This window comes from Siphateles boraxobius, unplaced genomic scaffold, assembly GCF_051911475.1.
Source record: "Siphateles boraxobius isolate OS27281-9 unplaced genomic scaffold, OSU_SipBor_1 29, whole genome shotgun sequence".
In the NCBI taxonomy this organism is placed as follows: Eukaryota; Metazoa; Chordata; class Actinopteri; order Cypriniformes; family Leuciscidae; genus Siphateles; species Siphateles boraxobius.
Window position 1 is genome coordinate 16,087,059 of NW_027508908.1, and position 14,666 is coordinate 16,101,724.

Consider the following 14,666-nt stretch of genomic DNA (forward strand, 5'->3'; position numbering starts at 1 on the left):
TCTTCTCCACTCACATTCACATCTCCTTTTTGGAGCCTGCACTAACCCAACTCTTGCACCATCACCAAAGGTGTTCAGTTAGCACACACCACAGTTTCTGTGCTTTATATCTTCACACTGTCATTTCACACGATCTGTGACAGGATATCAGCTGTGGTTTAATCTAGCACCAGCTAGTTTTAAACTAGTTGCCCGTAGCTTATTTGTCCATGCAAATTTGATGTGGGACACATTCAAATGATAAAACTGTATTATTAGAGTGTCCCACTAAAATCAAAATATACCATAATAAGGCATTATTCAGAGTCTCCATTCAAAAATGTCTTTCATGATTAGTTTATTATGTGTGTGAAGCTGACAGACATCAAAACAAAACTGTTAGTAATCCCGTATAATCTAAGGGAAAATTGTATATGCAGGAATGAAATGAAATTTTAATATCACAAATTATCAAGAACTTGAGTATAAAGGTTGATTTTGTGCTTCCTCCCAAACCTTTTGTAGTTAAATACTGGGAATTGCCATCAGTGGGTGTTATGTATTATGGGAACAGACGTTGTTGTTAAATTATTACTTACACACAAATATGCACAAAACGTCTGCTCAGCGATTGACGGTCGCTAATTTTTTTCTTTACATGGAACATTGTGGCACAAAACACATTCGTGGTGCGTAACGACTGGGAAGGTGAGTGTCCGAGAAACGTTTTTGAATAACAGTTCCAAAAAGTGAGTCCACTTCACTCCCTGCTAAAAACGTACTCGGTGTAACTCGTCCAGATTTTGTCCTCGCTGGGGTCGTTACTCGCGTACGCGCAGGTGCCTGTGGAGCTACAAGCAACCATGTGGAAGCCCATCTCCGCCAGCCTGTCAAAGGCTTGCTCCAGGAAATTATACTTCAGGTAATACCGAGACGTGTATCTCTCTGGGAGTCTGTCGGGGTCTCTGCTCTCGTTCAGAGTCTCCCCGAAAACTTCTTTGGCGAGAGACGTTTTGCCGCACACGGTGATTCTCGCGACCCTTCGAAATTTGGCGTCCTGTTGGATGTCTCGTCCTATGGTGTAGGAGCCCCTATACCCGATGGTTATGTAGCCGGTTTTCTTCGCGTCCAGAGACGGGGAGCGAGGTCCGGTGCTGGAGATACTGGTGCCGGCGTGCGCAGCCTCCTCCGGGTCGCTCTGGCACACGTCCTCGCTGATAGAGTTCTCCTTACTGACCGCCGGTCTCAGGCGTCTCGCCAGCTCTTGAAGTTGAAAATATTCCGCCTCTTTAAGAAGGCTCGCCTTCTCTTTGAAGTAATCGGGCAAAACCAGAGTCTGGTCTCGCAAGTAATCCAAAATATATCTGAACAAAAAGCCGTCCCTGTCAAAAAAGAAGCGTCCTTTGCTGTCGGTGGTAAGTTCCGTGGGGCTTTTCTGACTGAACATGGTCCAGAGCAAAGAATTGGGCACGGAGAGTAAAGTTGAGTGGCGCGTAACGTAAACTTGCCCTCCAACATTGAGCTCAATAATTTCGGAGAATCGCTGTGAAGCGTCCGCGCGACTTTTATCCATCTCTGCACAACTGCGCGAGACCTCCGGTGCAATCACGGGACTGAAGAAGAGTGGAAAGAAATATTTCAGCTTTGTTTATGTAGGCAAAACACGGTTACGTAGGAGGAGGAATCTGACGGCTGTATTAACTCTTTACTACCACCCTGTGAGAAAATAAAATGAAATATTAATAATAGGGCCTAATAATAGTAGTAGCATAGTAGTAATAATATAACGATATTAACAACAACAACAATTCTACTACTACTACTAATAATAATAATGAAACTCCCAGTCAAATGCGTCCATGAGTGGTAGAAATGTTCTTATTCTTATTGTTTTGCTTTGTGATACATTATTTTAGAAGACTTTCAGAATGTCTCATTTTTACACACAAAACTATTCAGTATGATTTGAAGAGGTTCCAAAGATCAGGAAATGTACTTCACTAGGCTACTAAAGGATTCAGCGTCACCAATTTGTTCCTCTGATTAGGGACAAAGAAATGGTGCATAATCTGAAATTCCTATTTTAAGATGTCCTCGTAACAGTGAAATTATACAGATAAGCACTGAGAAATATTGATCAACAACATGTACTTATTAGAAGGTTATGATTAGGGCTAGTTGCATGCAGTTATGCATAATTTACTGTTGACACTAAGCTGCCAACGTACAGTAAGTAGGCTATAACAAGGACACTTTACTTTTATAAAAAGTAAAGTGTTGCCATATTTTCATACTGTAATTTATAGTGTACCTACTTAATACGCACATAGGTGCCTAATGTGAACAGCTTTGGATTTTTTTCTTCCGAAAATGAGTTGGCATTTCCATCAAATATTCACTACATCTATAACTATTTATCCAGTTAAAATGCCCAATTACATCAAAACATTTTCTTTGCCGAGGTTTATGATCCATTTCAGCAATATGCCTATACTCATGCTTTTAGTTAATTATGCTGTTCTAAAGATAACTTTTTTTAAAAAGAAAATAGTTTCACTCATTTTAATAAAAACATTTATTAAATAAATAATAATAATAATAATAATAATAAATGGGGTTAGACCACATACCTATGTGCCACAGAAGAAAACAATCCTATCATATATACACACAATGAAGCAATAATCTATTTCCCTTAACTCTTAATTTATTATTAACCAAACAGGTTGCACTTAGGTTAATAATTTTGCTGTTTATGCAAAACTTCTAGATAGTGGGAACAGGCAGATCAATGTCTTTAACAGGAGTGTTTCTTTAGCGACATCTAGTGGGCAAGAAAAAGAAGCAGTTCATTGTGCAAACTACTTGAAACTACTGAATTAAGCACAGCGTTGAATTCTTGTTCAGTAATAGACATTTTTTAATAATAGTAGTATAAGTTACAATATATAATAAAAAAAATGCGAAAACAAAGATGTTTAACAAAGTTACACCTATGAAATGTTACTTCTAACAGTCAGTATAAGACCATAAATATAAGACCTAAGTAATAAATAAATAAACAATGAAACTAGATAAGAACTGTTCGACAGTGTTCACATACAGTAGGTGCACACCCAGCCGGTTCAGTGAGGTGAGCTCCCTTTAAAAAAAAAAAGGGAAAGAAATTAAATTTTTCCTTTTCCTGCAGCATAAACAATGCACAGCTTGTCGTTTATATACTATTTTATTGGACTCTTGATTCTCCATCCGCATTAACTTCAGCATTGACTTTAAAATGTCTTCTTAAACCAAGTTTTTAGATTACTATTAGAATCTTCATTTTTAGCTCACATCTGAGATTTTGGAATTTCATTAAGGCAAATGTAAGTGTGTTAAAGCTAGAAAATAATAAGTTACAAGACATGTATGTAGACTAAATCATATTTTGAAATGAAAGTAAATCATTTTAAAATGTTAGAACAAAAAAAAAAAAAACTCAAAGTGTACGCAGATGTATCCCGTAGGCCCAGTCTCACAGACAGGGATTTGATTAGGCCTTAGTTCAATAAGAGCATTAAAGTAGCTTTTATAAATGTGCTTTAGAAAAAAAGAAACATTACTGGTGTGCATATTGAGACAAAACAATGACAGTGACCTATTTTAATCAGTTAAACCAGCACAAACATGCATTTTAGTCTGAGACTATAGGCTTAAACCGGGCAGTAATGTAACACACTGGACTCAAAAAAAACTAAAAAACTATTCTCAGATTCAGGAAATACAACACATATGCTGGTTAGCCATATAGTCTCCTGTAAGCAACACATTTTATAAACAAAATGCAAAATGCTGTCTAGAGAACGGTTCACACACATCATTGACTCCTAAAAAACCTCTTGGTAAATTTCCCAGAAGGCTCATTCCGTGTGCTGGAGTGTGGGAATAGTCCTCCATCATAAGACCACTGAGACACTTATGACTGTGGGCAGATGGGAAACCACTTTTTGTTTATAAACCATTTCCTTCATCTCAGTTTGCTACAGTTTATGCCTTCAAGCATAATTGAGAGAAAAAAATGACTTTTTATTTTATTAAGGACCAAGCACCGAAGGTGAGTAGGCACCTATTTTATCCCCTGGCATTCTTCTTCTTCTTCTTCTTCTTTTTTTTCTTTTTCTTCTTCTTCTTCTTCTTCTTCTTCTTCTTCTTCTTCTTCTTCTTCTTCTTCTTCTTCTTCTTCTTCTTCTTCTTCTTCTTCTTCTTCTTCTTCTTCTTCTTCTTCTTCTTCTTCTGCTGAGTCTATGGCAGCCCATAGAGCCACTATTTGGCACAGTGATCGAGGACAGTCTGAACTGTCACCAGAGCAAATTTGGAGTCTCTAACTCAATCCCTATAGCACCACCAACTGTCCAAAGTCGCACTCACGTTTAAGATAATAACTTTTGAACCATAAGGGCAACAAAACAAAAATCTTTCCCCCCTTATCCTTTGGCTCAGGTCGATTCGATTGCAGATTCATTTCATTAAAGGGGTGGTTCAGGATTTTGGAGATCGGACCTCATTTCCAAGTTAGCCTGGGTGTTATTTATCAGTGGAGACAGTTTTCAAAAATGTTCATCCAGTCCTTCCAGTTGCATAGTTCGCCGGTGCTAGGCCAGCGCGAGTCAACGGTATCTGCTAGCCTGCCATTAAAAACTGTTTTACCCACTCCACAGAACACCAAAAGCAAATAAATTATAACGCCAGACTATCGATGTAAATGTCTGTTGAGAGAATAATGTAAGAAATCAAACTACTCTTGCATCTCAATGATCGCATTACATATACAGGAACTAGTTTCTCAGCAGAGGCGGAATTTTACTTTGCTCCGGTTAGTAGTACTGCGCCGAAAAGAAAACACAGAACAGAAGCGCACTACAGTCGGGACGTCTAGCTAGCAAACATTCGATTGTAAACGAAGGAATTGGCAACATGGTGATATACACTGCTTCTGTAGTGACGAGTGTCAGCGGCAGGGAAATACACTTGCGTGATTGTCATGTGGACCGGCTCTCTCGGTTGCCTAACTTAATATCACTCCGCCGCTGCTGTAGACTATGCTAATTAAATAGGCCTACAGGGAACAAAGTATAAATAATAGTATATAATAGTATATAACTATTGCAATGCGATGAAAGGGTAGTTTGATTTCTAACATTATTCTCTCAACAGACATTAACATCGATAGTCTGGCATTATAATTTATTTGCTTTTGGTGTTCTGTGGAGTGGGTAAAACTGTTTTTAATGGCAGGCTAGCAGATACCGTTGACTCGCGCTAGCCTAGCACCGGCGAACTATGCAACTGGAAGAACTGGATGAAACATTTTGAAAACTATATCCACTGATAAATAACACCCAGGCAACTTGGAAATGAGGTCCGATGTCCAAAATCCTGAACCACCCCTTTAATTTTCAGTCAGGAACATTTTTCCGCCATTTTGAATTTTCTGAACTCGTCCTAGACGGTTCATCGGATTTTACCAAAATTGGCTCAGATCAACTTCAGACCATGCTGGCAAAAAGTTATTAAAAGCTTTTTGATAAACTCCTCTTGAAAAATGCTGAAACAAATTCAATGAAGAGCTTGCCAAACTGGATGCGAGGCTACATATCTGCAACGCTTTGGCGTATTGAGACGAGTCTTGGTACATGTCATCAAAAGCATGACCTGAGGCTCCATGCAGCGTTTCGGCACAGCACCACCTATACTGGTGAGGAGATATGAAAAATATGAATTTTTGCTTCTGAACTTCTGAACTTGCCATAAAAACATAAAACGGGAGTCATGTCCTTAGATTCCTGAATCCTTGCCGACTCCAACAATATTAAACATGCTACGTTTTGCCTTAGGGTTTGTCCGATGTTGTGGTTTAGCATTTTGTTTTTCTATTTGTAAGCATTAATATTTTTACGGATCTACACGCCCAAAAAACGGTTGAGCTCAGTGATCCTACCTTTTTTGAGTGGTTTAGCATTTAAAAAAACTTTCGTGAATATCTTCGAAACCATTATTCCAATCGAGACAAAACCACTGAGGAAAATCCGAAATATAGCGGGTTGACTAAACGCTAATGGCCAAATTCTGAAATTTTGATTGTAAGTGGCAAAAATGCAATCAAAGTCGGATATGGGACATTTTTTACTTGCTCATAAATATAAATCTCTGTAACTTCCAAACAAAATTAGATATTTTCACAGAATTTGACACCCTTATGTATTGGGGCACTCTGAGGACACAAAAAAGCGGTGGGACTGCGCCACCTGGTGGCTCTATAATTGAACAAAACATGAAATTGGAACTAACTACAGTACCGTTGGTCTGATTGACTTCAAAATTGACATGCAGTGTCTTTGTCTCAGTTGCTATCATAGTCCATTCTGACATTGGTGTACTGTACCTTGATAAACATGGCCTTCATATCAATTCCAAAACGGCAAAAAAGACCCAAAGCTGTAACATGCCAATGGTTTTGAATATTGACACCAAATTGACAATAACACATCGATTTGGTGATAGCGGCACCTTTTGGATAAACCTGACAAGCAATTAAATCACATACATTTTTTTATTGTATTTATGTTTTTTTTAACCATTTTGTAAAAATATCTAAAATTGTTCACTTTACATTTGGTCTTGATGCTATATGCCATGTTTGTTTTGCTTCTCATTTTGCCTCTGCTGTGCTTGGCCCCAATAATTGCTGCTCACAGCTATATTTTAGACAAATTTTCAATTTTGTATCTAAATGGAGAACAAACACTGTCAGGTTTAGTTACTAAAAAAAACAAAACCTAATAGGCTACAGGTTTTATCTGTTATAATAGGCTATCCTCTCCATATTCATTTTATACCAATTCATTAGAAAAATATCTAATATTTTCTTCCTCTCAGTAAGTAACTGTCAAAACAAATTGAGATTTCAGTGAGCAGAGCTTATTAAGCAATTCTGACATGTTGCCGTTTGTGGCTGTTTTTATTATTTGACAGTCTCATGGATCATGCAAGGAAAAACTGTTCAAGTTGACCCCCTTGTGGCTGAAATGGTACATTGCAACACACGTCAACACTGGACTCACATGCACTAAAAAGTACATTTAGCTACATTTATGTCCTTGACAGACTTTCTATCACCTATGCAAAAACATCATTGCTCACTTGCAGATCTCTTTTGATTCAGCGCAGCAATTTTGAGACGCCACACACATGTCCGAATTTAACCACCAACGGTTCAAAATGGAGTATGTAACCCTGAGATGTCTGAAGAAAGCACACTTAATTAGACAGCTGCCTCCACCTCAGTTATGCATGGTGTCATTCTGGTGAGACGGGACATAGGAGTGGAGTAATTTCATGAAGCATGTTACCATGGCATATGTGTGAGAGTTGCAGTATTGATCCGATGTCTTTCCTATAAAGGTCAGGCTCTGTTGGGAGAATCAGATAATTGGGCATCAGTGCAGATGAATATCACAAGTGATGTTTTTGTTCACTGAATAGTGTCCGGTAAGGTGGATAGATTGAGCATGTAGCACTTAAACCTTAAATTTCCACTTGTTCCGCCTTCACATTATTTCTAGGGGGAAAAAGCTGTTCTGTGAACCAGAATTAATGAAGGTCATCTTCAGATTAGCTATTTGCTATAGTGATACATTACTCATATGATTGAATATTTTGAGCTTGGAGACAGACCTTTACAATTTAAAAGTTTAACAGCTAAAGCCTGATGGTCAGTTATTTTGACTGGAATTATTAATGTATGGCATTCTAATGTAAAAGTTATTGACACAACGAGTGTACTGACAAGTTACCTTTGTCAAAGAAAGTCCATATCCTGTAGTGTTATATGTAATAATTAGGGAAATTAATCAGATGAGCCGCAAGACTCCTATACTGTTTTCTAATTGATTTCATTTCTCAGCAGCTGGTTTGTTCCATACAGGCTGACAGCCTCATTTGTAAACATAATAATAAGTCAATGAATCACCTTCTACCAGTCTGGCTTTTTATACAGTTTAGCCAATGGTTGTTTCTGGAGTTAATTTTAACTGAAACAATGCAAAATAAAAGAAACACAATGATTTGGAGTCTTAGAGTCAGAGTTTTAGAAATATAATTGAGTATTTTATTAATAGTCATTTAAAATTATAATATAGTAATACTTATAATAATACTATTTATTATTATTATAATAGTTATTATAACTACAATTATTTTAATTAATGTTTACAATAACTATAATTACTTTACGTACTAATATAGTTATTATTACTTATTATAGTTAATATAAAAGAGTAATTTTATTGCAAGAAAGGACTTGCATTGCTTAATGTTCGATCTAGCAGTTTTACAATTCACTTAACTGTACACCAATTTAAGGGGTAATTAAATACTTTTTTCTTTTATGTTTTATGGTAATGTTTTATGAAGATATAAATGTGTAATTACCATATTTCATTTGTGCTTTCATGCGTTTTAAGTTAAATATTCACACTATTTGATTTTCCCATGGAAAATAAAGGTACGGACTGCTCACTGGTCAGCAGCAACCTACTGGAGATCAACAAAGGAGTCTTTTAAAAACTCCCAGAATGCCCTCTTTCTCTAAACTGTCTATCAAACCCTTATGTCAGGTGACACATTGTGGACTGTGGGCTGAATTTTAATGTAACTCAACATGTCAGTCTTTTCCTCTCCGCTCGTCACGGTTTGTTTTTCCCAGTCAAACCCTTGTCATTTAAATGCAAAAAAAAAAAAAAAATCCCATAAATTTGTTTGTGATTTCCTGTCTAGCCTTGTCATGCACAAGCAATCACTGCTTGTGTCGTGGTGTGTTTCTTCTGGTTTTTAGACAGAAACAGTCATGACATTTGCATGTTCAAAGGCTTGAGAATCTGCAGATTGTGACATGCATTTGTTGTATTTAATGACATTCGGAATATTTTGTAATATTTTCTATTCTATTCTATTCTATTCTATTCTATTCTATTCTATTCTATTCTATTCTATTCTATTCTATTCTGGTGTTTTGACCGCATCTAAAGCCATAAAATACTAAGAAGGGCTCAGCTGGACGTACCCTGGTTTTATTGGGGAGATTTAAATATGTTCTCCATGCCAGTGAATGTATGAAATATTATCCTTTTATATTCTATGCTCATAAACCAGAGGGCAGCATTGATCAGCTGTGCATGCTTGTCAAATGAAGCCTCACTACAAGCCAAGGAAAGAACTGAAGTTCAGTAAACCCCTTTGAATTACATGCACACTCTGTTACAAATATCATCCTACTATGTCACTCTGACAGTGTATTCAGCCTTTGTTGTTGGCTTAAAGTAATATTGACCTCTGGCCTTTGAGAAAAGAACCTTTTCCCCTGATGTCTGCCATTTGGAGATGCCTGTTAATTTCAGCACAGTGAGTCTCGGTCAAGATGTGTTGCTGCAGACATATGAAAGTCTAATCAGTCTTGACATTTTCAGTTCTTTATCTGTCTTTCCTCTTCTGCATCTCCTCTGTCTGCTGAGGAGGCGTGAAGGTAAATGAGTCCTCATTAAGTCAATAGTGTGTGTGTGTGTGCGTGCGTGTGTGTGAGAGTTTGTGTTTTGGTTAGGCTAAGTTATGTTTTCGTCAGTATACCATTTAGTTTTGCTTCGGCTGGTTGAGAGCACAGCATAAAAAGAAGAGAACATAATTTGATGTATAGTCTCATAACTAATAAGCAAGTCCACCTTGAGGTAGGATCTCAAAGAAAAGCAAACCACATTATAAATGTGTTTTCATTCACACAAACTGTCAGATAAAAAATAAAAATAAAAATGTGACAAGAAAGTCCCTCATGAAGTGTAAAATATTTCTTAGAGGCTCCAGTAGCTTTCCTGCATATGATAGGTGGTGTTTTCATATACCTTCCTTTTCTCTCTCTGGGAGATGTTAGTCACACAACATTACCTTCCATCACTTCTCATGAGAGTCTTGGCATTTCATTTCTAAACTGCTGAAGCAACACAGTGATTAAAACAACAACATAGAAAACAACAGAAACCTTATAGAGTTGCTTTAAAGATAATCTTTACAGAATAGTTCACTGAAAAATTACACTCAAAATGTTGCTCCAAACCTAAATGATTTTCTTTCTTCCACGGAACACAAAAGGAGTGCATATTTAATAATATAATGCATCCTTTGCATATTTAAACATTACAGTTCAGAACACTTGTTATATATATATATATATATTCTTAATGCAATCAATCAACTGGGAAGTATGGTGATCTATAGTTAATTCAACAATATACAATAAGGTTCCATTCGTTACACTAATAAACGAATTACACTAGTTACTAGTTACACTAATTAACTTACATTAAACAACAAAGATCAATACATTTGTTACAGCATTTATTCATCTTTGTTAATGTTAGTTAATAAAAACAACCTTTGTGTCTGTTCATGTTCATTAAGTAACATTAATAGATACAACTTTTGATTTTAATGTATTAATAAATGTTGAAATTAACCTATAAATGTGTTAGAAGTTTTTTCTATTGTATACAACTATTAACAAATTGAACCTTATTGTAAAGTGTTACTATTTTTTTATACCCTTTTCACCTGGGTTGTCTGCTTTCTTTTGAGTTTATTAAACAAAGTGATCATATGGCTTCAGAAGACTTGGAATATAGTGCAAGGGTCATATTTAATGATGTATTTATGGTGCTTGTTGTCATTTTTTGCACTGACAGCTCCAGATTATACTATTCACTTCATTTCATAGAAAATAGCAGCATGAACATCCAACCTGACATCTAATCTACAGTATAGTCTACGAAAGAGAGAAAACTATTGTCTACTAAAAATTATACCAATTAACTGTTGTTGTTTTGAAACAACATGAACATGATAACAATACTCTTTGTTTTTGGGTGAACTATCCCTTGAACAACATCTGATTATGTGTCTAACAGATGTCATGAAATCCCTTCTCCCCTTTAGAACAAGGGTAATCAATAGTGAGACTGATGGCAATGAGTGGTGCAAGTATTTGAGCTATATTTAGAAGATGTCATTCCTCATGGCCAAGGGAGCTGAGGGGAGTCCATCTTGTTTTTGCGACATTGTATACAGTAATTCTGCCTGAAATCAGAGATGTTACTAGTTAAAATTAAAGCCATAGCCTATATTTCTCACCATTGCCAATTAAACGACTGCTAATTAAATTTGGAAAGTGTTAAACTTACATCAGACTCTTTGAAAACTGGCTATTTTTAACGGCAGACTTTCAGTCATATCTTCATTGACGCTTTTTGAGAATCACTATGAACCAAACCAATCATTATCTAAATCTGTTTTGAAAATTCAAATGTGTGCTCAAGCATCAGGCTTTTTAGAATTTTCAACTGTGAAAACATGATCATCTATACATTTACTCTTCTATAGTATAATCTTTTAATTACTGTGTGTCCGAGTCAGTGCATGCATATGTAGACAACACTATAAATAAAATATAGCTAGATCTAAATCCAGACCCAGGCCCAGATCTGGCCCACATCTGGTACGCGTTGAATGAATCCACATGTAGCAGATGTGGCCCGGATCTGGGACGACACTATTTTGCTGTCTGGGAAGGAACACTTGGATCATCATCATATATATCGTCATATCACTCAACCCTATAATAAAGCACTAAGGCATTATAGACATAACAGTATTTCTGACATTTAAGTCAAGAACACACAAGACACGATTAGGAAATTTGTATTGAATAAATTGCAATTCAGTTGATAATTAAAATTTGGCGGTATGGCTCTGTTCAGGGAGTCCTCTGACCTTTCATGAGCACCATGAAATAGCAGAGAGTCAGAGGACAGCAGCAGTATTAGAGAACGCTCACAGTTTAGTACTGGGAGAGCAGAACTATTCCCCCATATGAACAGAGCAGCAACGATGACAGAATAGCAAATGCCACGTTATACACGACAAGGAGGAGCTGGGGAGGTGGTGGGTTGCAGAGAGCGAACAGCAAGCAGTTAGGAGCGAAATCAATCTGTTTAAATAGGACGCCCTGATTTGAGCGTTGTCATTAGCAGGAGGGGACAGCTGATGCGCTGATGCAGCTCAGCTGAGCAGATCGCTGATGAGACCGTGTTGTTGGCCAATAGCGTTAGCAGCATCTTGACTACTTGGCCTGCCAGAACTGACGCTGACGCTCAATGGCTTTCTGTAAAGCCGCTATGAAATGATGTGTGTTGTTAAAAGTGCTATTTGACTTACAATACATGAAGATATACTGACTAGAAACACACATAAAATGTTTCATAATATTAACCAACATGGTTTAATTTATACATACATATTCCTAACGTTCCATCAATAAAGATCAATACTTAAACAATTGATCTAATGTATCATTTCAGCCTGTTTTGACCTTTAACACATTTGAACCCTGATCTCCTGCTTCCTCCATCTTTTCCCATGCCCACAGTCTTCATTCTCAGAGACATTCTTTATGGTTGAGCTGTTCACCTTCTCTCAGGGTTACAGCTGTATCCCTTCGCTTTTCAATCAGTGCTAATGGATCTGCTGGCCTGCGTTCAGCTCAGTAAAAAGCTTCTGTACACTCATACGCACATTCATACACACTCCAAGACGCTTTCTCTGCCCCGAGAGAGTGGGCTAGCATGCCAATGAAGGGAAATAACCCTAAGGATGTTCTCATTAAGTGTTCTATCTCAGTGCGTCATTTCCACTACTACTACAAAAAAAAAAAAAATAATAAGTTTATAAATAAGTTTTGCTGGTTGTGAATATTATGGAAGCCTGCTTAGTGTCTTTTGACTAGAAAGTGCAAATCACTGGAAAAAGCGCTTGACCGTTCTACAGTGGTCAATGTTGGTAGTATTCAGACAACACAAAAGCTTGTGGGTCACATTTGACTGGAATATGCTCATATGTCCGACCCCCTCCTTTCTGAGTGATACGCTACAGAGTGGTGAATAGCAGCACATGGACACTGCTTGTTGCCTTTAGGGGCTTTCTTTGTGGTCCCAGCACAGGGATCTCACAAGAAGAAGGCAAGAGCCTTGCTACTATTGGATTAAGCTATGTGTGTGTGCGTGTGAATGCGTGTGTGTGCGTGTGTGCGTGTGTGTGTGTGTGTGTGTGTGTGTGTGTGTGTGTGTGTGTGTGTGTGTGTACGCGTGGTTGTTTTTCTATCCTTGTGGGGACTTCAACCTGAATGCACACAATGAAATTAATGGAAACAAGCCTATAAATCATACAGATTGAGTTTTTTTGAAAATGTAAAAATGCAGAAAGTTTTCTGTGATGGGTAGGTTTAGTACTGGCCTTGCAGGACTTATCTTCTTGTGAAAGAGAATCACAGTCTTAAATATTTAGCTCTATTCAAAGACAGCAGACTAACAGATGAACAGTCTGTACTAGAGTAATCTGAGGGAAATGATGTTTGGATATCAGTTCCAACTCAAATATATTTGAATAATCCAGCTGGAAATCACATTTTGACCACTGTTTTTGAAATTTGGACTTGAGCTACAGTATAGAATTTGCTATATTCAAATATATTTGAGTTAGAGGAACTGATATCCAGCCATCATTTCCCTCAGATTACACTAGTGCAGACTGTACATATCTGAATGAACAACACATCAAACCTTCAAGCATATGGACTTCAGCAACAGACGACCAAATCGGGTGCACCTCCTGTTAGCTAAGAACAGAAAACTGAGGCGACAATTCACACGGGCTCACTGAAATTTGACAGTAAAAGATTGTAAAAACATTGCCTTGGTCCGATGAGCCTCGATTTCCATTGCGACATTCAGATGGTAGGTGTAAACATCAGGAAAGCATGGATCCATCCTGCCTTGTATCTACGGTTCAGGCTGCTGCTGGTTGTGTAATGGTGTGGGGGATGTTTTCTTGGCACACTTTGGGCCCCTTAATAACAAATGATGTTTTATTAACAAAGTTTGGGTGGACGACGTTCAAATTCTCTATCCAATCATCACATCATTCTAACCAGCTGCCAACAATCAGTAATCAACATGTCTACCCAATCAGTATGAGTGAAGGCCTTTATATATATACACAGTCGACTCACCTATGTTCCTCAACAGTTTTCAGCATCTCTCCACCACCCCGTCTCATCACACACGCCTGGTTACTTTCCTAACCAGAAAAAAAAGGGGGGGGGGGGGGGGGCACTCTGGGTTCGGGCCAAAATACCAAGCTCTGAGCCCTCTCATCGGACAGCACGCAAACACGCATATCTGATTATTTGTACGTGTGAACTCATGAATGGAGCATCGTTTGAATGCCACAGCTTTCCTGAATATGGTTGCTGACCATGTCCATCCCTTTATGACCACAGTGTAGACATCTACGTGATTTGGCATAACGTCCAAATCACAAAGCCCAAATAATCTCAAACTCTTTTTTTTTTTAACATGACAGTTCACTATACTCAAATGGCCTTCACAGTCACCAGATCTAAATCCAATAGAGCCCATTTGGGATGTGCCGGCTTAATGGATGCGCAGCCGACAAATCTGCAGAAAATGTATGATGCTATCATGTCAATATGGAACAAAATCTCTTAGGAATGTTTCCAGAATCTTGCTGAATCTATGCCATAACGAATTAAG

The 14,666-nt window shown here is 37.6% G+C and overlaps 1 protein-coding gene and 1 long non-coding RNA gene across 2 annotated transcripts in view; both read right to left on the reverse strand.

The window, feature by feature from the left end:
* The window catches only part of LOC143753942 (uncharacterized), a 341,178-nt gene that overhangs the window by 6,901 nt on the left and 319,611 nt on the right, over nucleotides 1-14,666 (reverse strand). The window lies entirely within an intron of this gene.
* Nucleotides 321-1,697, reverse strand: kctd12.2 (potassium channel tetramerisation domain containing 12.2). The gene has a single exon (XM_077246695.1). It carries the CDS (start codon nucleotides 1,550-1,552, stop codon nucleotides 740-742), a length of 813 nt encoding a protein of 270 aa, XP_077102810.1. The 5' UTR covers nucleotides 1,553-1,697; the 3' UTR covers nucleotides 321-739.

Coding starts and splice junctions, on each gene's coding strand:
- kctd12.2 (XM_077246695.1), bottom strand. CDS start 1,552: ATGGATAAAAGTCGCGCGGACGCTTCACAGCGATTCTCCGAAATTATT.